The sequence below is a fragment of the Cebus imitator genome, unplaced genomic scaffold (genome assembly GCF_001604975.1).
Source record: "Cebus imitator isolate Cc_AM_T3 unplaced genomic scaffold, Cebus_imitator-1.0 Scaffold95, whole genome shotgun sequence".
Classification (NCBI taxonomy): Eukaryota; Metazoa; Chordata; class Mammalia; order Primates; family Cebidae; genus Cebus; species Cebus imitator.
The window spans coordinates 3748997-3773275 of record NW_016107410.1 but is presented as its reverse complement, the minus strand read 5'-3'; the positions used below and the strand labels follow the sequence as shown (position 1 = coordinate 3773275).

Here is a 24279-nt window from a genome sequence, read left to right as displayed (position 1 = left end):
GGTGGGAGTGTAGGGGAAGAGGGAATTCACTACCATTAATTGCAGTTCCAGGGCCTACTAAAGCAGAACCATGTTTTTTCCAGGTTGTTGAGAGACGGCATTACCTAGCGCTTCCTTACCTTGAGTTAATTTACTCATGAGTCAAGAGATTTAGAAGGTATCCTGTCTGCTACCAGAGAAACATTTATTTCCAACCTTACCAGGTGAAGGGCTTAGGTGTCTCCCCCAAGGCCCCTCCACAGATGCTGCCCAAGAGTCCTGTTGAATGGAGCCACTGGTCACACGCAAACACATGTGCCACTCTGTTTCTTTTGGACCAAGCTGCTTCCCATCCTGGGATGAACGTAATAATGCTTTCACAAACATTTTTTCTCTGTGCAATTTTTTCCTCGAGGCAGGAGAAAGAGACCTTCTCATTATTTATCTTGAGCATTTGATAGGCTTCCTTTGAGAAGGTCATTGTCTGCTACAGCAAAATAATCGTGGGATTTCTGGACAAGCTGGTAAGAGAAAAATGATTCATTATTTCAAGAATTATTTTGCCTTCAGTCCCCAAAATGGATGAAGGCTTCTAACAATATGTAAGAGAGAGAAAAAGCTTAACTTATTATATGAAAGGTTATACTTTAAAGAGAAAAGAAGTTCAAACATTACATTTTTAGCTCTGCTGTAATATCTCAGGGGTCAAGGCCGTCTGCCTGTTACCCCCTCGGTCTTCCACATGTCACTGTGCTACTCCTTTTGCAAGAGAATGCCCGCCTGCCCTCCTTCCCTTCTCATCCATTTGGGCTAATGAGATTGGAAGAATTTTTTGTTAGCTTCTATTCAAGCAGTACCCTTTCCCTCTGGTCCTTTTGGGATGTCAGAATGGATAGCATATTCGACCATCTGTAGACTCAACCCAGTTCTACAGTACTTCTTGCCATGTCACACAAAGTCTTACATTTTTACAGCACCATATATTTTGTCAACTTTGTGTGGGAAGGGGGCTGCTTAACCACTCTAATTGGTATTGTTACGTAGACCAAAAGGTAGTTCATAATACGACTTGTTTATCCATGTCTGGTACCAAGACACCTGTTATGCTGGGTTATTTTTGCAATAAAATTTGTTTAGCCTAAGTGCAAGCCAGACACTCAGAATGAGACAGCTTGACTGATAAAGATACTGAATTTTAAAAGGAAAACTGGAGCGCCTTGGCGATCAATATGACCTTGACTACTCACAAGCCAAATAACTTATGGAAATAATGTAAAGACCCTGTGAACTCTTTTGCCTGACAGAAGGGTTTTAAATAATATTTTAAGAAAATCAAAAGCAAACATCCCCTGGACCTTCTTTACAGATTAAATCTGAAATGAAATACCCTGAGTTACACAATTAACTATTGATTTTGTTGATCCATATTTAATTCTCAAAGCAATCGCATTGTGTTTACACAGCCATGCAGGACAGACATACTTCTCTTGGAGCAAGGCACCTTTCACTTTTACATTAATTTAAAAATTAAATTGTTCTGTGCATCTGAGACAAAAATAAAGTTTATTTTTATTATAGCGAATGGCTGACTTAAACCTGATAAAGTGGCATAAAGCCAGCTGAGGTGGTTTATGAAGAGGATACCTTTTATAATGCAATATTCAGGTTGCTGAATGAATGTATTTTGCGTGGCAGAGAGGGACTAAAAAGCATCTGCATGCTACCAGGTACTAGAATTCTGTAGTATGACAGCTATACTTTAATCTCCCTACAGTTTGATTTCTTGGTTTGATATATCCAGTAATATTTGTAGGTTTATTGCTCAAATAGTCAATCTCGTTGCTGCCCCTAAGAATGTCATCAGCATGATGTTTCTACTCTCACCTGGAAGCACCAAGTAGAGTCACCAAGTTTCCTCTGCCTGAAGGAGATAGGAATCTGAATTTGAGCAAATTGCCTGGGCTTGGCTCAGACCAGGTGAGGCAACACTTGCTGGCTGAAGAAATCATTTAAGAAAAAGTTAGATACAAAGTCTATACCATCTATTAGGTTGGCACAATTACTTTTGCACCAATGTAATATCATGGGCCTGCTTTTTCAATAACATTTTGCCCCATGAGGAGCTTATTGTATTGTCTATTGCACCTGGATTTCCATACAGCAGTGGCAGTTTCTGCTTCACCCAACTGCTGACCAAGCCTACATAGAGGTGCAGGATAAGGCCCCAGATGTCTCAGAGCTGCCAAACCAGGGTGACCATGGGAGGTGAATCCAAATGTCTTTGCTCTTGACAAAAAGGAAATTGCTGTTGCCAAAGCAACCGATAGTCAGACATGCATTAATCCAAGAGGGGTCCTGGTTCTTGATACTAACCTGGAATCTGCCTGCCCTCCTTCCGTTTTCTTCCATTTGGGCTATTGAGATTGGAAGATTTTTTTTTTGGCTTCTATTCAAGCAGTACCCTCTCCCTCTGGTCCTTTTGGGATGTCAAGACGGATAGCATATTCATCCATCTGTAGACTCAGTCGTACAGTACTTCTTGCCATGTCACACAGAGTCCTGCATTTTCGTAGCACAGTATATTTTGCCAGCTTTGGGGGGAAGGTCCAGGGATAGGAAAGCAGCTGTGTTATCACAAGTTGGTTGACAATCTGAAATGATCTTATTGTATGTGTCTTCATTATGGAAAAAGGCACATAAAAGAACACGCGGTCTATCCTATGAACTTTAGGAGGAGATGATGTAGTGAAAGCTTATCTCGTAGTGGCAACACTCATTGAGCCTCTAAGATATTCAAGACAGTGTTAGAATCTGAGTAGAAAAGCAGAATAAAATCTAGTCCATGCCCTCCTGAGGCTTGCAATTTAGTTGAGAAGTGGGATATGAAAAAGCCTATATAATACAATGGATATAAGCTCAGGGCCAGATGGATAATTTGGCCATTTGGACCACAAATTCCTAGAAAGAAAGATCTCTATGGATGAAATAGCATAGAAACAAAACTAGCAGCTCTTCACTGAAAACAAGTAAGTTATTAAATTTGCTTACTATTGACAAGAATGTGGAATTAGAGAAAATAGAAGAAATTCTGATTTAGGCCAGGTACAGTGGCTCATGCCTGTATTCCCAGCACTCTGGGAGGCTGAGGCAGGTAGATCACCTGAGGTCAGGAGTTTGAAACCAGCCTGGCCAACACGGTGAAACCCCATCTCTAGTAAAAGTGAAAAAATTATCTGGGGATGGTGGTGCACGCCTGTAATCCCAGCTACTTAGTAGACTGAGGCAGGAGAATCACTTGAACCAGGAGGCAGAGTTTGAAGTGAGCTGAGATCATGCCACTGCACTCCTGCCTGGGTGACAAAGCAAGACTCTGTCTAAAAAAAAAGAAGAAAGAAAGAAAAAGAAAAGAAATTCTGGTTTAAACATGTCACATTCAGAAAGTCACTAGATCCAGAGAGGTTAAGAAAGGTGAGTATAAATAGTGACTAAACTATGAAAAATATCTGCCTAAATGATATTATAGACTGAAAATGGAAGAAGATCAAAAGAAGCTTTAGAAAATCCAGGGAGTTGTTATTCCAGAAATAGCATTGGGGTGGGCGCATCCATAACTCTAAGTGTGACAGGATATTTGTGTTCTAGGTGCCATTATTAGACCAAAGAGCAGACTGAGTAGATGATTCAAACTCAACAAGGCAATTTTCAGGGATTCACTTTCTGATATACCTAATGCTTTGTTCCATATTTGCTTCATATTAAGAGTCCTTAATATGTATTCCATGTGACTTTTCTCATACACCACTGCATCTCCACTATCTACAATACTTTCTGATACATTGTAGGTACTTGGTAAATATCTGAAGAGTAAACAAATGATGTGGCAGGAACAGCAGACTCCTGACTTAAGTATTCATTACAATCTGGGTACAGAGTGGAAGCGTTGATTGTCACTGTTGTATTGTGATAGAGCAAGGGATGGAATCCAGAATGGAAGCAGATTCCCATCAGCATCCTCCCCACCAGCATATCTCTCCATTCTAGGACCCCAGGGCTTCCTGGGTAGTGACCACGAGGTGCATTCTACAATTGCTGTTATAAACTAGAGTGCAACACAGAATTGATTGTTCAGTGTTTCTGAATCTTTAAAACAATTTCCACCCCAAAAAAATTCTTTTTAGAATAGGGATCAATAAACTTGTTCTAATTCTTAATTGTCCTGGCTCTCAGGATTCAATATGTCAAATAACTTTATCCAGATGAAAAGCTGACCAGCTCTTGAACTGAAACATGAACTGCAGTAGGAAATGAATCACACATGAGTGGGGCAAACATTCTTGCATCCTCCAATATCAGCATGTTCCTGGATGACCCTTAGCTTGCAGTCCCATTTAATTCCATGGCTGTTGTATAGCACCTAATAAATTGACTGCCATAATGCACTGTGGCTCCTAAATGACCTGCCAAATTCTGTTGGAAGTAATTCCAGGTCGTCTAGTTATTTATAGGTTAATGAATAGCATAGAATGTTTTTCCCTAGCTTTGGCACTCTCAGCATACCTCATAAAAACTTAGCACTTTCAAGTATAATTTTATGATGTCCACCAGTCTCCAATGGTATTGGAGATTTTCTTTTGGAAGGGGAACTTCCATGGGAAAAAAAGTAATATAAACTTTTTTTATACTCAACTGATCCATACACACGCACACACACACACACACACACACACACACAATTTTTTTCTTTTATAAATAGTCAAACATCTATTATTCCAAAGTGAAACATAGTGATATCATGTTAGAATATATAGATGAATGCTGGCAAAGTTCATGGACTTTTTATGCTACAAGGACAGTGACATCTAAGCCTGCCATGGCCCAGCTTGCTGAACAGACAGGTTTAAGACATATTTAAGACATAAAATGATGGAAAGAGTAGTAAAAAATAGGCTAATCAATCTTTTAAGTCGAGTAGTATATATATTTATTTTTATTCATAATGGTATATATAAATTAAAGGCAGAAAAGTTTGATGCCCTCATCCTTGTCAGCTGAAATTCTTAACCTTACATGAACAGATTTAGAAGTTCCTATCTCAGGAACTGCTCAATTCTCATTTCTGCATAAATTCTTCAATTAATATTACTGTGCTGGAAGAAAAAGTAATCTAACAACACAGAGAAACATGTCCCATTTAGTTAAGCTGCTTACACAGGCTGATAGCAATGAGCTGTCTTGTTTGCCCAATTCTGGATCATCAGAAAATAGTGCACATTGTACTTTTGGAGAAAATGACCACAACTCATTAAATCTGAAGCATTATTGAAGGCAGTCAACCTGTTTTAAACTATCTTTATGGATCTGTTTACCCCCTGGAAAACAGAAAATCCAAATTTTCAGATGGGCATTGGAAATGAGGACACTAATATCAGGATTTGTAAAAATCACACATGAGTTTTACATGTTCATATAACAATTTTACCCCAACTTGCATGCCTTTCCTCTTCCCAGATGCCTTTCTGTGCCATAAGCAAAGTTTGTGATTTTCTTTGTGTTACTTTATCTTCCTCCTAAGGGACATGCCCTCCCAACTTTCCCCCGTTTTCCATATATGGGGACGTTTCTTGTTACTGATGAATTGACTTCTCTTTCCTTTAGTCCTCTTGATCTAGTGTTTAAATGTCCTTTGTGGCCTTTGTTTATCTTCAAAGTGCATCCTTTTCCTTTCCACAAGGTGTATTATTTTTTAACAACCCTAAGCTTCCCACTGACCTTCTCTCTGCTTGCTCTTTTTCTCAAAAAGTAAGTTCATTTTCCCCCTCTGGGTTCAGGGGTTCCAGGAGAGGTCATTGAAAGCCGTTGATCATAGTAAAGGACAGCAATACAGTTAATATAGTCATAAAAGCACATCTCTGCCGAAAATTACTCTTTCACCTAATAAAATCTGTTTGCCCTGAGGATACTGCAGAACCTCTAGGACCCCAGTAAGAAAACAGAGTGCCCCCAAGTGCCAAATCACATCTCCCTGAGTATGGTTGGAGAAAGAGAGTGGCTCTCTATTACCAATGCGTCACATTAATTTTTCAGAAGGGCAAGTGAAGAGTAATGTGTCCAGTTGAGGTAATAGAGGGAACTGAGCACCGGGAGAAAGTAATTATCCAAGTTGGAATTTGACCAGGTTAACAGGGTTAATACCACAACTCTTGAGAAAAGTGTGGAGGGGTCTCTAGTGATCACCAAAGGTCATTCTATTTTTATGTCTCATCTAGAAAGTAGCTTCACCAGTAATGCAGTAAGAAGTGGCATTAAGGAAGAGATTAGTACCTCTGAGAAAAGAGAAATGACTTGAGCTGCATCTTTTCCCTTGAAGTTGGAATGCCCCTCGCAAATAGCGCTTAACACAGACTTTGAGGTGCACAAATCTTCAACTAAGAGACCTTGGATTAAAATACCTCCTCCCCATTCCACAACAAGAACATAACATAAAACTGTTCCCTGAATCCATCTTCTCAGTGCTCAAGATTTTCTCATCAGAAAAGGGATGGGGTAAATCACACATTAAGCTTCAACTCAAAGCCCTTGATTAAACAGACTGTCTCCTAGATTTCATCTATTTGCTTCCAAATGGAAGCTCTGCCATCTTTCACACCTGCTGGATCACCTTCATCCTGTTTCTTTGCCCATAGAGAGGCTTCTCTGTGCCCATTAACTCCCTGCAGCACCAGAATCCTCCTGCATCTTCTTGGCCTTTATGCATGTATGACTATCTTGTTAAACTCTGCATCATACATAATGAGAGATGTTGGGTGGTAGTAAGGGACGCCTTGGAGACACTTCTCAATTTTGGATGTTTCCACATGAAAGGAGCTTCCTGGGATAACCCTCCTGGAATCTCTGGACCCCCCTCATTCACTCCTCCCAGAGGATGAGGGATTGACTTGCCAGCAAGTTCAGGAAAGGAACTGCCAGTGCTGCTCCCCACTTCTTGCTCTTCCCAATCTCCCTCTGGAATCAGACTGTCAGAAGCACAAAATTCTGTTCTGTTCCTTCATGCTGTAGTTTTTGCAGGAGGACGCTTGTTTCCCAGCCCAGGGCTGCTGATTACTAAGCTTGTCTGTTTCTCGGGAAGGGTATTAGGAAACCCATTTCTTTACAGATGGAAACCTTGTTCTCCAGTCAAACTTTCTGCTCGTAAAGCTGATCTTTTGGCCTCCCATAAGCCTTTTTCTTTTACTGTTTAAGTCATTGAGAACTAATGTGGGGAAGAGGGGTGTTAGGGTTGGTTATTGTGCTACCTCAAATTCTAATAATAGATGCCCAGAAGATATCCAGTTAAGTATATTTTAGAGTCACAGAACCTTATAGACAGGGAAGATTCAAAAAAAACCTTTAATGTAAAGAAACTAAGGGTCATAGGGCTTACACAGCTAATTAGCACAATGCCAGGAATTGCACATTGGTTTTTAAGTACCTGGGGTAATACATAGTGATTAAGATCCCAAGTCCTGTAGTCAGACTGTTTCTGCTCAAATCCTGATTGCCTAACTTATTAGCCACGTATATAGTACTAATATTTAGACCTCTCTATCTGCATTTCTCATTTGTATAATGGGGATGATAATAGCGCTATCTCGTAGGCTTGCTGTAAGGATTAAATGAGATGATTCATGCAGTCCATTCAACCCAGTACCAGACTCATAGTAAAAACACTTTATAAATAGGGCTATTTTCCTACCACATGTTTCTTGATCCATTGGCAGTGAATCTCTATAGCAATAGAGAAATAAGAAATTATGTTGATTAAAGTCCTGTTTGCATTAATTTATGCTAAGAGCTCCAATCCTCATTGTGAATGTTGGTGCCCAGCTGAGGAACGATGCCGCATTTGAATTTCACAAATAGATTTGATCTCTTCCTGACATTTATGGTAGATACACTAACCAATATTTTTAAGATGTAATCAAAGGATGGGAAGGTATTTGAAATAACGAGAGAGTAGCATTTATCATAAAACAATAATTGATTGCACTATTTCATGAATTTGCTATTTGTTCTCATCCACCATGGACAGTAGATTCTGGCGCTACACACATAACATGTATCTCTTTGAAGCTGATACCATCATGCATATATTTTCTGCTAGTTTATCACTTGAGTTTTTCTGTATCACCGTATACATTTTCCACCTCTTCCTTATGGCAAGGGTCCATAGCTCCTCCAATTTTATCCTTCCTAGTGTTCAGGATATTGCTCTAGGCAAAAATCTCTACTTCATGACTATTGTGAACTGTAAAAAAAAATGCTGTGAATTTTTGTGTGAAAAATCAGGAAAATAAGTTTGAGGTCTAATTTCACTTGGATCAGACTCTGTGTGAGTCACAGATTCCATAAATACCACATGGAAAGTACAGCTGACTCCGGCCTCCCTCACCTTCCAGGCTAATGGAAGAGCAAAGTGAGATCATAGGTGGGAATGCTGTTTGAAGTCAAGCTTTTTATAACCCACATGCTGGCTGACACTTTCATGGGTCTGGTTGGGTTTCTTAGAACCTGTTGGGGTAGGTGTCTCTCTGTTTCTGTTTTTATAGTGATTAATTGTCTACTACAGAATCCCCAAAGGGAGAGACCCTCTAGGCAACTCCTGGTGCTGAAGTAGACTACACAGTGTTGTACAGATGCATTAAGGGCATAGGAGATGGACACTTATTGGAATGGCCTCCCTCCTTCTTACTGCATATTTCAATCCTATTTGCCCTTCGAAACCATTCCAAGAGCATCCTCTTCTATAAAACTTCCTCTGAGAATCAAGACCACAAGACTATTTGAACAAAGCTGGTCATATAGTAGATTGGTTTGATTGAATGACTGCTTGACTGCAAGGAATTAAATTAATAAAGGTCTAATTCTCAAGAGATTTCTGGAGAATATGTCACTATATACTTCTTGCTTGAATTATCACTAATAATTCGTGGTTACATTAAAGGCAGGAAAATATTTTAAGATATGCAAAGCTATTTATTTAAACTTGAAAATACATTTTCATCTTGCCTGTTTAGCCCTACTTTTATTCCCAAATGCAGTTAAAAAAAAAAAAAAAATCCACCAAAAAGTCATCTGTACAACTGTTGCCACCTATAGGTGACAAACGTAGTATATTAATTTTATCATAATTCTGATGAAGCACAACACAGGAAGGAACTGGCGATGTTTTATGGAACTTACATAATTCTCATCAAACACTGATCTTCACTAGGTCTATCATTACTGTTTTTGTTCTGTAATTGCTATTTCAGATGCTTTCCTTAAAGATGATATTGGCTAATATTCACAAGGTAGTTTTCCAGGATAAAAGTTGAGAACTTGATCTCTGCAGGCAGATTGCCTATATCTATTCCAAAGTCTATCCCATACTACTACAGGACCTTGAACAAGTAACATATTCCTAAGCCTTGATTGCCTGTAAATGAAGATACTAATGGCACCTACCCCATAGAATATATGTGAGGATGGAAACAGATAATCTATGCAGTGTGCTTAGCAGAATGTCTGCACAGAACACACACTGTTAAATGGTAACGGTTATTACCATGATTAGTTTGCAAGGCACTTTCACATATAGTTGCTGCAAACTAATGTGCACTATTTTGTTATCATTTGCCAGGTAGATCATTAACACATTGTTGTTTCACCTCAATCCCTCCTTATATGTTAAATGTAAATGTTATTCAACTACAGAATTTTAAAAATAGATAAAATCTGAGATCTGACGAGCCAATGTTCAGGTTCGGTATGCCCCTATAGGCAGAAAAGTAAGCCACTTTAGTGCTTTTATTAGTTGGCAGAACCACTTGAGAAGCCCAAACCCAGAGTCAAGATGCTTCTGGTGCTAGGGGAAGTTTCCATTAAGAAAATAATGATGATTTAGCGTTGGACTAGGCCTTCAAAAAGAAAGCTGGGGGAAGGGGAATGGGGGAGTGGAGGAGGCAAGATAGGACACTGTTAAAAAAAAAAAAAGGATAAAACAACATTTCTTGTTGTTGTATTTTGTTATTGTTTTCTTCAAATGTGAGCCAATAATTAAAAATCAGTGAGTTTTAAATATAAGCAAATATTGATCTACATGTATGTCCTCACCTCTGAAATCAAAAGATCTGCACCCACATTTCTGCACAGCTAGATCTAAGCTAGATCTAAGTAGCTTCTACTGCTTTTAGATCAGCACATGCTCCTGAGCTGACTGCAGCCCTCACCACTCCTTAGGGCTGCTCTGCCTGGAGACTGAATGCCAGCTGGCCCTTATGGTCACTTTTGCATGGATGTTGTTTTTATAGTAAGGTAACATGTCTACACTCACCTTTCATCCAAACTATAAAAATAAAAAGAAGCCTGAGAGGGTCATGTTTTTTGCTTTTTTTTTTTTTTTTTTTTTTTNTTTTTTTTTTTTTTTTTTTTTTTTTTTTTTTTTAAATAATGGTCTCTTCTTTCATTTCTATAACCTCCCTGGTCAGTGTAGGCCTTTGTTATAATTAACTCAAGCAACAAATCTGCAAGCCTGAAACATTTAAAAACCTGATGACAGTGAGTGTTTTAATGGCAATTAACTCTTTCCAGATTTCCACCATTTCACAATGAATTATACTTTCCACCTGTTTATCTTCCCTCCAGGGGTCATGTTCTTCTAGAGCATCGGGTCGCCAATATCAGTAATTAGAATCACCTGGTAAGCTTGTTAAAAACTGATTGCTGACCCTCAGTTTCTGATGTAGTAGGTCTAGATGGGATCCAAGAAGTTGCATTTCTAGCAAGTTCCTTGGTGATGTTGATGTTGCTGGTCTGGGGAACACACTTTGAGAGCCACCATTCTAGAATAAGAGCCCAGCCTTACATTTATTGAGCACCTACTACTGTCTGCCAGAGCCTTGAGGTTCTTTATTTCTAATACTTACTGCAATCCTGAAATAAAGATGTGTCTTATCACCATTTTACACCTGAAGAAGGATGCTTGTAGCGCTCGGCCCATGAAACGGCCAAGCTGAAATTGAAGCTCGGCCTGTCTGCCCCCAGGGCCTCAGCAATCCCCTGCAGGCACAATTTTATTCAGCTGTGTATCCTCAGTACCAAAAGCTTCAGTCTACCTTGCAGTAGTTCTTAGTGTGTGTTGAATAAACTTGAGATCCACATAGATGAGAAATAGTCGAGAAAAATACTTGTGGTTCTTAAAAAGAGAGAAAATTGCACTGAATGCCCTTTAATTACCTACATTTGGTAAATGTAGGCAAATTGGCACAGTATTAAAAGGGGCTCTTGGATGGAGTTATTTCTAATTATGGAGCCACTTTTCTGTAATCAGCTAGGAGTCTGTTCCTTAGCCCGCCTCTGGTTTCAGGGTAGCTGTTTGAGATTGAAAATTAGCTCCGTGAGTAATGCTTCTGCACGTTAATAGTTTAATGAAATAAGCACTAGATCTAGGATGACTTTTAAATATTCCCATAGAATTATACCATTTCCTATAGCAGAGAAATTTTGCCCATGTCTGCTCTTGGGACACAGAAGCCACTTCCATCTCTCTCTTCTCTGTTAAATATTTAGCATGTGAGAATCCATAGGCTTTGGCTGTATCTATTTTCCCCAATCAAAACATAGTATCCTCATTGCAACCCTGTAAGTCCAGACTAACAATGTTGGGGGTAGGAGCTTGGTGCACAGCGGAACTGCACATGTTAGAGAAGGTTTGGCAAGTTGTTTAAATGGAATTTTTGGGTAACAAAATGAAAAACAGGACATTTTGTCCTTCATTACATAAGAACATGGTTTAGTGGAAAGAACAAGAACATGTAGGCGGCCAGCCAGAAATTCAAATCCTGATCTCTGCCACTTGCTGGGCAACCTTGGGCAAATATCTCTGTCACTCTGAGCCTTGTATTGCTTGTCTTTAAAATGGAGACGTTTACTTTGCAGGTTTGTGAAAAAGCTGCTCGCATCTGTTAAGTGTCTTTTGCCTAGCGGATGCTTAATGAATGGTAGCACTTATTATCATCTCTAAGCCCCTGGGCCTGCTTCTTTCTTGTGTTTGGATGGAATATTTGCTGGAAAGAGGAAAAGAAGATGAGAAACATTGTAGACACTTTTACACCTCTGTTCTTCTCATTGTTTTTGGCATCTGCGCCTCCCTCCTTAGCCCTTAGGAACCAACTGAGCAACAGAATATATTCACATTTACAGGGTTTACCTATGATAATTGTTGAATTTGGTTGCAGTGTTTTATAACGTCTTACAGGGTGTTAATAACAGTAATATCCCTGTATAAACTGGTATTACTAGACCTTCTTGAGCAGAGTGGTTACTCAGCTGTACACCTGTCACTTTGATTTTTAAGCCCCTGGGCCTTCTGGAATCTATACCCAAAAACCTGGAGATCTCTTCCAAATGTCTTAAGTCCCATAAAGGGACAAAATACAAAAATGGCAACGCTTCTAATAAGCTTAACATGTATTCAAAAATGGCAAGTTAAGAGATTTTTATGTCTTTTTAAAATATATATATATATATATGTATTACCATAACTTCTGACTGAAATTCAGTCCCTACTCTTATTTAGAAAAAGTGCAACTAATACTTAGCAAGCAAAGAGAGGAGTTTGAAACTTTGATGGAGAAAAATATGGCACTTTACCTGAACAAATTTCAAATGGATCCATTTAAAATGAAATTAAGTGGCACTTAACTGGTTTGCAAATTGGGACCTGTTTATCTCAGTAAAATGATTAAAGTCCTGATTTATCCCTAAAATTTGCTTTATTATTACATTTAATTATACTAGAAGATTGTTAAAGACTTGTAGGTTTTCTCTATCCCTTTAAACTGTACTTTATATAGACAATAATTGAATATTGGATAGGATAACTTGATTTTCCAAAGAAATATGTTTCTAATATTTTCTTCTTTTTATTGCAGAAATTGAAACAACTTGAAGAAACAAAAGACGATCCTGAGAATAGATTATCGAAAATTTCCCTGGAGTCATTCAATAAATTTAACAGCAATACTGTGATTTTATTAGAAAAAGAAAAGAACTCTCTGAACAAGGTTGAAGGACGAAAGGAAGAAAAAGAAAAAAATGAAGAGACATCTTTGAGTAGTTCAGATAGGCCTGGGGTAGACAACTTGGAGTCTTTGAGTGATTCTTTATATGATAGCTTCTCTTCCTGTGCCAGTCAAGGTTCAAATGATGTATAAAGGACTTTTCTTCCCTTAGTGAGCTAGGACTGGAGAGCTTAAGAAATGACGGGGGCGGGTGGGGGGTGAGCCACTCTGTAGAGATGACAACAGTATACTATTGCAGTACCAGAGCCTTCATTGTCAGATTCACAGCAGGCAACCCACCAGAGCTTATGCTCTGACAGGGCAATAAAGATAGACTCCATTTACTGTGTTTCAAGAGGATTAAGCATAAACACACCTATGATACAGAATCCTTAATTTTGCACTTTTTTTGAATATTTGTACAGAAGTTGTAAATATTTTGGAAGAGAAATTATATTTGTAGCAAAAAAGACAGCAATAAATGGAATCAGTGCCATGCTCTTGAAATAATATGCTAAATCTTAGAAGTTGATGATAATATATATTTTTTAAAATCCCAACTTAAGTTTTTGTGAAGTTCATTGTCCTAGTCCTCAAAATTTTGTGGGTACACTCTGCAAACCTACAACAGGGCCTGCCAAAAAAAACAGAGGGTTCCTCTTCATCTCCATTTCATATCAATTTGATAGAAATATTCATTTTTAGTGCAATTTCAGATTCGTTGCCAGAGATTCAGGTGATAGTAACAGGTGTAATTCTGCTTCTGCTGAAAATGAAAAGGGTCCTGAAGTGTGGACACTGGGAGTGTGGCATTGTATCAGAAATGACCGAATTCTATTTCCAATACCAATTTTTTTCCAGACATTTATTTAGATTGTCTTCTACTTAGTGCTTCTCTATGATCTTGAATATTATTTGATGTTTATCTTTTTGCTCTTTTTATTAAAATCTGGGCACTCTTAAAAAATGAAAGCAAATTTCTATTTGCAATGCTCACTTTTTAAAAATAAAATTATTGGTGCTACGAAGAATTCTTTTTAATATCCTTTTTTCTACGAAGACTGTTTATATGTAAGGATAAATTCTATTTTAAAGGTTATGTGTATTTTTTCTAGATGTGAACTATTTATAATTGCTTATGTACAGGAGCTTGTAAACTAGGCACAATAGAAATATTTTTAGGAGCTATATGGCTACTTTAGCACATAATTGTTTCTTTAAAAAGTATTGTATGATCAGTGTTATTTGGTTAATTTGTGCAATTTGTTATATTTTATCTTAAATGAAAAGTATGTAAAATATCCTTGTCTTTCAGACTTTAAAAATCCTTTTGTTTCCTTTCTGAATAAAAGTTCTATCACAATTGCACCCTCTGAATACTGAAAAGAACTTGCTCAAGGACCTTTTGGCCCAGTCAGTTACTTGACTCCTGACTCACAGGTGCTCCTAGGATGGATTCCCCGAAGGAATAAATAAACTGGCCCTTTTGCTCTACAGATGGTAATTTAGCCAATTCTAAGATCAGAGTCAGCAGACAGGTGAGTAATGGTCAAAGCATTTCAGTCTTCCCAAGGGGTTCACCAAATAGAAATGAAGAGGGGAGAGAAAGAGCCTGAGGCGGATATGGAACGATCTCTGCAGAGGAATTACAAAGAAAGTCATTTAAGCCCCCTCCAGACCAGCTCTGCTGGCAGGATGCAGAAATTAATGATCAGCGTCCTGGCCTGAGAGAGCTGCCCCCAGAGGTGGCCGCGGGAGAAAAGAGTGAAGAGGGGCAAAGCTTAGGAGGCGATTTCCACTGAAATGGATGCTCCCTAAGGATGTGGGGAAGGGGGATGGGCATGTGCGGATTGGGGGCGGGGGCACCAACGCGTTCCGGCGGACAATCGGTCTCCCGCACCACCTGCTGCAAGGCTCGGCAAGGAAGGCGAAAACAGAACTGGGGCATCCCGGTAAGTACGCCAGGTGGGTCTCTTGGACTTTGCAGAAAGAGGAGGAATTTGAGGGGTGTGGGGAGCAGCTCGAGGCCGAGTCCGAGGCTGGGATGGCCTTTCAGGAGAGGACGTGGGAATTTATACTAATAATCAGTGGCTTTGGGAAGCGTAGGATGGAGCTGGCCGGCGTTTTAGAGACCAGGAATGGAGGAGAGCAACCCTCTTTTCCACCCTTATTTGCTTTCTGGTGGGATCTCGCGGCAGGTGTCCCTGGGACGGCGTTCTCCTAGGCTAGGCGACCAGGGCGGTGTCAATGCACCCTCCAGCGGTGCGCGCAGGCGGGAGAAGCGGGAGGACGGCCCAGGGCAAGCGCGACAGTCAAGGCAGTGTCCCTACCACACCCCCACCCAGACCGGCCAAGCCGAGCTGGGTTTTGACGGAAAGCTTTCTCGGAGGAAGAGGAGGTGCGGTTGCACAGGACGCCGTAGGGAGCCTGCGGGTGTGGAACTTTGCCAGGCGCACAGGAACGCACGCCCCTCCTGTCTGACAGCCTCCCGGGGCACCAGGCTCCAGCGGCCCGCAGCCGGACACCTTCAGTTGTGTGGGCCGGACCCAGTCGCTAGGGTACCGGCCAGTCCTGGAAGGCGCAGAAGACGCGGAGCCGGGAGGGTGCGTTCCTATACGCGAAGGGCCAGCTGGCCGCGCCGTCCCCGGATCCCAGTTCGCACCCGGCAGCTCCCCACGGCACCTGCTGCGCCTTCCTTGCCGTTCCCCCAACCTCCAGCCTCCCCACCTCTGAAAACTGCCAGTCCTCCCCCACCCGCCGGCGCCCCTTTCCCTGGAACGTGCGGAGGCGGGAGAGGAGGAAGGCAGGAAGGGGGTGGGGATGGTCCCAGCCTTCCCCGCCCGCCGGCCGCCACCCCCACGCCAACTCGGCAGCCGTCACGTGGTGCCTGGAGTGGGAGGTGGGGAGAAAAGGCGAGACTTTTGTGGGTGCTCCGGATCGCCAGTAGTTCCTTCAGTCTCAGCCACCAACTCCGGAGGCGCGGCGCTCGGCCTGGGAGCACGAGCGGGAGGAGCGGAGACCCGCAGCCGGGAGCCCGAGCGCGGGCGATGCAGGAGCCGCGAGCGGCACCTGCGGCTCCTCTCAGCAAAGACCGTCGGCTCGGCGGCAGCAGCGCGAGCCCCAGCAGCCTCGGCAGCCACAGCCGCTGTGGCCGGGGCAGCCTCCGCTGCGGTCGCCTTCTCTGATGCACCTGCCCGCTCCCGGCCCCGGGACTCCGGGAGAATGTGGGTCCTAGGCATCGCGGCAACTTTTTGCGGATTGTTCTTGCTTCCAGGTAAGAATATCCAGAGGCCAGCAGCCAGGGCCAGGTGCGCACAATCCATCTACCCGCCCGCTCTTTTGCCCCCAGGGCGCCCACCTCCGGGCTGGCCCTGCCCTGGGGCTGCCTAGCGGGAGTTGGGCGGTGGCGATTGGTGCCTCGGGGCGCGAGATTGGGGAAGTGTCTAAGTCCCGCGCTGCAGGAGAGCGGGGAGCGGCGGGTTTGCGGGACTCCGGGCTGCGGCTGCTGGGGCTGCACGTTCGGGAGAAGCTGTGGGTTTGGGAGGGGGGAGGGTCCGAGCAGTTCTGGGGTCTCGGTTAGGGAGAGGGGGCGACATCTCCCGAACCCCGCCAAGTTGTCTGGGGCCTCCGGCACCCCGTGGGAGTGGCGCCGCCGACAGGTGAGCAGCGCGCTAGGCAGCTTGCAGCCGCGCCGAAGCTGAGTTGCTGCGCTCAAAGTGCGATAGACATGGGGCTGGGGGAGCTCGGGCAGTTGGGTCTAGAATGGAGCGCTTACAGCGAGAACAGCCAGCGGAAGCGACCAGGGCGCAAATGTCTCGCGTCCTCTCACCAGTTCGCCTACTGGCTCCCGAACTAAGCTCTGCAGAGCTGGGACCCCGACCACCCGCCCTAGCCGAACGGTTGCCCTGAAAGCTAGGGCCTGGAAGAAGGGGCTGCGAGGTCGGGATCCAGGGTGCAGGCGCGCACAAACGTCCTCTCCCACCCTCTGTGGCCACCCGGGTCGCCGCGGGGACGGCTCTGGAGAAGAGCCGCCGACCCGTGCTCGGGGACTTGCGGCGCAGCAGCACTTGGCGTCTGGCGCCTCCACTCTTGTTCCCAGGTGGTCGCTCAGGGATCCTCAGAGCCCTGGTAGCAGAAACGCTGATTTTAAAAATTAAGTAAATAAAAACCGAAACGACGTCTGCGAATGTAATCATGAATGGTGCCAAAATAGTAATTAAGTAATTTGTAACCAATTAGCAATTAGGCAAATCCTTTGGCTTAGGCTGGAGCTAACTCATGTCTCCAGAGCTACTTCGCTCTTCGGGTGGTACCGTCCCCCCACCCTCCCTTCAACTTCTTGGGGAAAGGCCTGGGGTGCTGTTGGATGGGCTTTTTGTGTTTAGAGCCGGGGTCCAGGGGTCGTGGGCACGATTCCACTTTCTCCTTTAGGACCCTAGGTACCTGCGCCGCTCCCTGCCGGCTTCAGCCACTTCAGGCCCTTCCCGGAGACCCAGGAGTGCAGAGCCCCAAGCCTCCCAGAGGCCAGGAGCTGCTGCGCTCTGCTCTGGGACTTGAGATGGTCGCGGTTTCCGGGGTGGGCTCTGTGGGGGCCGGATCTGAACCCGACTGCGTCTGTCTCGTAGGCCTTGCGCTGCAAATCCAGTGCTACCAGTGTGAAGAATTCCAGCTGAACAACGACTGCTCCTCCCCGGAGTTCATCGTCAACTGCACGGTGAACGTTCAAGACATGTGTCAGAAAGAAGTGATGGAGCAAAGTGCCGGTAGGAGCCTGGCAGCCCTCCCCCTCGCTCTTAAGCCTGGGCTGTGGGGTGGGAGTGAGGGGACCATTAAGTAACAGGAAAAAGGATTGACTTTGATTTAATACCCACACGCCGGTTATCGCAGATTTACTTTTACAGTGCTGGGAAAATGAAGAGTTCCAAGTTACTTTAATCTCATTAGAGTTAATTACCAGGGCTTTTCCCCAAGGGTCTTGGGAGGGGAAATGCCTTTAAATTAGTGGTTCTCCTCTTTTTATTTACTCCCTTCGCCTCCCTATGCTAAAAGCTGTTGGATGTGGAAAATATATGGCTAACCAGCCTTGGCTTGGGCAACTAGACAGTAGCCTGTGAGCATTGTCAGCCTGAAATATGGAGCTAGTTGAAGTTCCCAGAGGTCAGAGCTTGAAAAATGTGTTTTGTCATAGAGGCACACCATATTTCCTTGAAGAGCACTACAGGATCTTTATTTAATTTTAGAACTAATGCATCAACTTCCAGGCACAAATTGCCAAGATGTTTCAAAGGAATGTCGTTCTCAGCCCTACCAGCTTAGCTGCTGGCTGGCTGAGAAGAGGGCCTGAGCATCCTCTGAGGAAAGGAGGGGTCTTGTGGGATAGCCCTCACTCCCTCTAGTTGACCAAGAGTCTTCTCACGGAGGTAGAATTTTCCAACCCTCCCCCTACTCCCTACTCCAGCTGTCTGATCAGAAGTCAAAGTTCCCCCAAGTATAATTGGAACTTTGGGAGAATAGGTAGAGCTAGCTGTTGCCTCAGTTCCAAGGTCAAAACCATAAACACAGACCTTGCCATTTTAAGGATATTGAAAAGATGGGAAATACCATAACTTGATGGCTGATAGTGAATGAACCAAAGCCCCCACTTCCCTTTAGTTCTGTGAACTGCCCGCAGAGCCTGGTGAAGTCATTAGAACTGTTAGATGATTCCCCTTACCCACTGGCAAGTCAAAGCAAGGACTCTAGTTTTAAAGCCAGCACGTTGGGAAAGTCATTTCTTCTCAGAGAAGGGCCTGGAAATGTGGTGTTGCTATCCTCATGGCTATTTGGAAAGCAGATGTTAGCGTGTCACTGTGCTGTGATGTGGTATGTGTGCTGTTGTAAGGGCTGTTTTTTATAGGTATTATTTGTTGCACCAAAATCGCTCTTCTGGGAAGCCTTGAACATACTTGCTCTCAAGGCTTGTCCGGAGAAATGCAGCAAGCATTATTTTGGCACATGGGATTTGGCCTATTAATAATATGAAACAAAACAAATGTAGTGACCATTCTTTAGTTAAGATTGATAGGGATAATTTGAACAAATTTTTTTTTCTGCTTGTGAGTTTCCTTCCTACATTTTATCTGAGCGAAAAATTTACTGCCTTTCTACCTATCAGAAGGACTGCCGTGATTTTAATCAGAATCACTGTTAACACTTTATTGTTATGTTCAAATATTTGCAGCTTTCTTGAGCCAGTAGTTTAGAGCCAGACAAAATGAGAATGTACTGTGGACACGTTGAGAACTTTGTTCAGAGTCCGCAAGGTCACTGCTTACCTGGGTGTCATGTTTTATCACCTGGGATATGGTTGGGAAGGGATGTAAGCTAAATTTGAGTCAGAAGAGGTCCTTCTTCTGAGAGACATTCCTTTTCTCTAAAAGTGTGTCTAAGATGAGTACCGCACACTCCATTTTCAAAGTGCTGTTTTTCGTCTTGCTTCATTCTGTCCTTAAAAACACTCTGGAGAAGAAGCAGAGCAGGCATTTTAACTTCCATTTTACCCACAGGAACTTCAGCACAGACAGTCTTCAAGTGCCTGCCTAAGGTCGTTCATGTTCTGTAAGCTCAGACAAGGTGGGCACCTTGTCTCCAAGCTAGGTCGCTGTGGCCACAGGTCATAGGCCAACAGGTAGAGACAGAATCAAGTATAAGGCAGTTTCAGTTGTGAACTTTGACAAACAGAAGCAGCTCATGAACTCAAAAGTTATGAAGGGAAGGATGATAGGCCTGGGTCTGTGCACGTGGAAGCAAGGTATTCTAAGCCTAAACTCCATAGAAGCAAGCTAAGTGAATTTGTTTCTGCATCAAAAGAGCCATGTCCAGGAGAGTTCATACCTCCAAGGCACTTCCATTTTTATGTCCATGCACTTACTAGAGACCAAATTAATTTTTTGCCAACAAGGATAGAGAGCAAACCTAAAACTTTGATTAAGTGACCACAATTGTAGTGTAATCATCACAGTAACAAGAGCTAACTCTTATTGTGTGCCCGGGCATCTGGCTCTTTTCTGGGGGTTGTACATGTAGGATCTCACAAAATCTGGTGGTCCTCTTTCAAGATCTTGTTTGCTCATGCCACAGCCAGTCAGCAGGTAATTCTATTACATGGTCAACATCTCCACTCCAGAGAAAGTAATGCCTGTTAAATGATGCTATTAAGAATTGAAGTCAGAATTTCTTTTAAGTTTGATCAGTAATATTTGTACTGAGAATCTCAGCACACTAGAGCTGAAAGAGCCCAGTAACTCCTAAAGATACATGTTAGAACCTTGCTGGGAGTTTTGTTCAGCTCCGCATGCCTGGATTCCCGCTTAAAGAAGCCCATCTGTAGTATATCTGGCCATGGATCTTTTATAAACTTCCCAATGACTCTGGGATGACCCGAGTTGAGAACTGATATGAACAAACCTTTTTGTGTTTTAGTGGAAGAAAACAAGGTCCAGAAAAATTAGATGCTTGGTCCAAGTTCACCAGCCAATTGTTACTAAGAGGCACTTGAAGCCTGCTTCCCAGGGCAGCACCTTTGCAGTAATACCACACAGCCAGCATGTTGTAAAATATCCTGCCAGGTCTGCCTGAAAAGATAGCCCAGGCAAAGTTCAAAGGGTTTAGACCATTTTTCATATCTACCAAGTTCACCTAACAGTCCAGGTTGACAGGCCATGAAGTGGACGTCAAAAGAATCTGAGAAATAACTCATGAGATTTTTAAGTTTGAGTGCTATGCAGACTGGCATTTTTTACGGGTATAGAAAAACCAGGGCTTTAAATTGACTAAGAAAATTTAATGAACTAAGCCAGTCTGACATTAAGCAGTAATGAAAGGTGTTCTCCTTCCAAAAAAATACCAGCCGTGCAATATGCGTCAGCCTTCAGTTTTCTAGACTAAGTCTGCAAACTCAGCTCTTAAGAATTTCGAGGCATGTACATTTAATTTTCAATTGGGAAGTACATTTAAAATTGACCTTTACCTATTCCCCAGAGTGACATTCCTATTAGGTGCTGAGATTATTATCCACCACTCTTTTTCCCTTTGGTCATTTTTGGAATAATAAGGCACTGGCTGTGGGGAAGGGAAGGTTCGCTTCAGCTTCTTTCATTGTCCTTACGAATTGATATTTAAATGTTTGCATAACGAATGACTTGTTCTCACCAGCTCTGCACTTAATGAGTTGGTGTCTGTTTACCAGCACCCTTGATAATGACACTTCTTTTGCTCTTGCTTGTCATTGCATTCTGCAAAATATTTGAAATATTGATTTTCATTTCAGAATAGAAGCCCCCTCCGGTATGAATTTTTAAACCAGGGAATAAAGAATGTGAATTTGCATTTGTTTGACAGTGCAATCTTGTAATTAGAGTTTTTCCTCTTGACTAGATACAGTGAAAGGGGCATAATTTAATTTTTATAGACTAACCAATTTCTGCCCTTAGTAAAATATAGCTCTGTCAGTGAGCAAAATGTTACAGGTTCTCCTAAACCTTATTTAAAAGTTAAATGCAGTATATTGAGAGAAAGTTCATGGTCTGAATCAGTAACCTAATCGATCTCTTCACCCATCCTTTGCAACATGCATTAATCTATTTGTCTGTTTTGCAATACAAGAGTTACTGATTTATATGCCATGTTGCATCTACATTATGGCTGTGTAAGTAATGGCTGTTTTCCTTTTGGATTAGTTAGTTGCTCATTAAGTTGGGAAGGGATGGCTTCATATCTTGCCTAGTTTAGTCTTATACCTTATTTTCTCATGAGCTAACTAAGGGATGGCGAGGACTAGATGTCACAAAAATGCTTGGTCATCCACTCGTAGCAGAAAGAATTGGAAAGTTAACCACACCTTGTGTTTTCTTAAGTCTATGCCTGCTTAATTTCCCTAAGATTTAGAATAAAAGACTCTATTTTGGCCTTGGGATGGTCTTGGTAGGAATGAGGCCCAGTGCTTCTCAGTTTTATGTCATATCCCCTTTATTCCTCTATTGTTTTATTTAAGATGAGTGCATGCACTCAAGCTCAAGTGCCTGTGTGCGCGCGCGCGCACTCACACACACACACACACACACACACACACACACACACACACACACACGCATATATTTCTGTGTGGATATACCTTTCCATTTTTACCTGTATATATTTGCATACACCCACATATGCAATGCTTGTAAGGAAAATGAAAATATTGAGTCACCCTTTACAGATAGAGATCACAAACTGTTTAATCCATGGTATGTTGTAGGCATGAAGAATATTTCTAAGATTTATCCCCGCAGAACGACTTTGTTAGAAGTAGCAGGGGTCTCTGTTAATCTTCCAGTGTCCTCCATTTGCCCCTGTCTTTCATCCTCCCACCAGGCCTCTCCTGTTAGCTTCCTTTTAGACATTCTATCTGCAGTCCTTAATTTCTCACTTTTAACCTCATTTTGAATTGATCAGAAGGGCTATGGAATATGCTCTATGAGTAAAGTGAAAAAAACAAAACTCCACATTCTATCTTTGATAAAGGAGACTTCAACAGGTTACAGAACTTTAAAGTAAGGCCAGGCACAGTGGCTCATGCCTATAATCCTAGCACTTTGGGAAATTTAGGCAGGCAGATCACCTAAGGTCGGGAGTTTGAGTCCAGCCTGGCCAACATGGTGAAACCCCATCTCTACTAAAAATACAAAAAAATTAGCTGGGTGTGGTGGCACATGCCTGTAATCCTAGATACTCAGGAAGCTGAGATAAGAGAATTGTTCGAATCTGGGAGGTGGAGGTTGCAGTGAGCTGAGATTATGCAACTGTATTCCAGCCTGGGCAACAGACTCAGACTCTTGTCTCAAAATAAAAAAAATAAAAACTTTAAAAAAAATTTGGATGTCAAAAAAAATCTGTCTTCATACATTAATACCAGCTCTGTTAAAAGGGTTTCCATGTCAACTTCAGTGAAGTTGAGAATTACACAGGAAGGGATTCTATGCCATGAATGTTCACATCCCTAACTCTTTTCCTTTCCAGACACTAAAAGAACAAACACCTTGCTCTTCGAGGTAAGACATTTTGCCAAGCAGTTGACCACTTAGTTCTCAAGAAGCAACCATCTTTTTTATGTATCTTCTGAGGAAGTATTCAGAGGGGGAATATCAAATGTCTTTCCCTCAGACTCTCCAGTGAGTGAAGTATTTGTTTATGTTAACTTCCCAGCTGAACAAGCAGCCAGTGCTGACCTCCCATCTCCATAGATGAAATATTTGAAGATTGATCCAGCTCTCCTATAACACTAATTCCTCCCACTACGATTGCATGAAAGCTTCTGTCATTGATGGTTTTCCTAATGAGTTTAAACAGAGGCTTCAAAGCTGGGGCATTTTTCCCAAGTGAACATGAAACGAAGTATGAAAACAAAACATACCATTTCCTTTGAACTTTGAAAAATAAATCTACCTTCCTTATATACTCCTGAAACAAAAAATATGAATCTACAGGCTTTGAAACAGTGTGCTGTCCTCCCTCCCTCCCTTCCTCCCTTCCTTCCTTCCTTCTGAAAAGATTGGCCAACTTAGGTCCAAACTAGGCAAAGGTTTGTTAGCACACTGTACAAAAGGACTCAACACCTCAACCCCTATTTTTTTTTTTTACTTGTCCATTGGAAGGTATATTCAGCTCCCTTAGGGGAGAGAACTCCCATGTTCTAGGTTCTTCCCATTTGGTAACTTGAAAGATACTTTATATCCCAGGGCTTAGCATCCTGCCTCATAAAATGTAGAAACAGGCTGCGTGTTTTCTTATGAGATATAGCTAGAGAGTGAGAAGTGCAGTCAATATAACCATCTTCAGGGAACCAGTACTAGACATGGAAACTTGTCTTGGATGCTCACCAGGAGTTGCCCCATTCACTATCCACACCTGCCTATGAAGGCTGGCCCAGATATGGTAGTCCAGGTTACTTTGTACACTGTTTCTATATTTCTCAGAATGAGGAAGTCCTTGAATTCAGCCTTTAGTTCCTAACAGTAGCATCCTCATTTACTCAGGATCACATAGCCAGTGGGACAGGAATTCAAGTATCTTTCACTTCTACTTTTTTTTTTTTTTTTTTTTTTGCGCTATCATGCCATTTTCTATGTTTTTCCTCTTTTTGTATTTTTAATAATTTTATCGAAATACACCTTTAAAGTATACAATTCTGTGGTTTTTCGTA

At 42.3% G+C, this 24279-nt stretch overlaps 2 protein-coding genes across 4 annotated transcripts in view; both read left to right on the top strand.

The window, feature by feature from the left end:
- The window catches only part of NCKAP5 (NCK associated protein 5), a 977727-nt gene extending 963301 nt beyond the window's left edge, over positions 1-14426 (top strand). Inside the window, exon 20 of the mRNA XM_037741167.1 lies at positions 12930-14426. Within this exon, the coding sequence (XP_037597095.1) occupies positions 12930-12946 (17 nt within the window). The 3' untranslated portion in view covers positions 12947-14426. The remainder of the gene's footprint in view (positions 1-12929) is intronic.
- Positions 14427-14655: 229 nt separating this feature from the next.
- The window catches only part of LYPD1 (LY6/PLAUR domain containing 1), a 36685-nt gene continuing 27061 nt past the window's right edge, over positions 14656-24279 (top strand). The window contains exons 1-2 of one of the 3 annotated variants that reach the window (XM_037741147.1): positions 14656-15010; positions 17684-17821. In XM_037741147.1, the coding sequence (XP_037597075.1) occupies positions 14866-15010; positions 17684-17821 (283 nt within the window). In that variant the 5' untranslated portion in view covers positions 14656-14865. Of the gene's footprint in view, positions 15024-15266; positions 16333-17683; positions 17822-24279 lie in introns of those variants that run through there. The other 2 variants (XM_037741148.1, XM_037741146.1) reach the window with 2 other exon arrangements.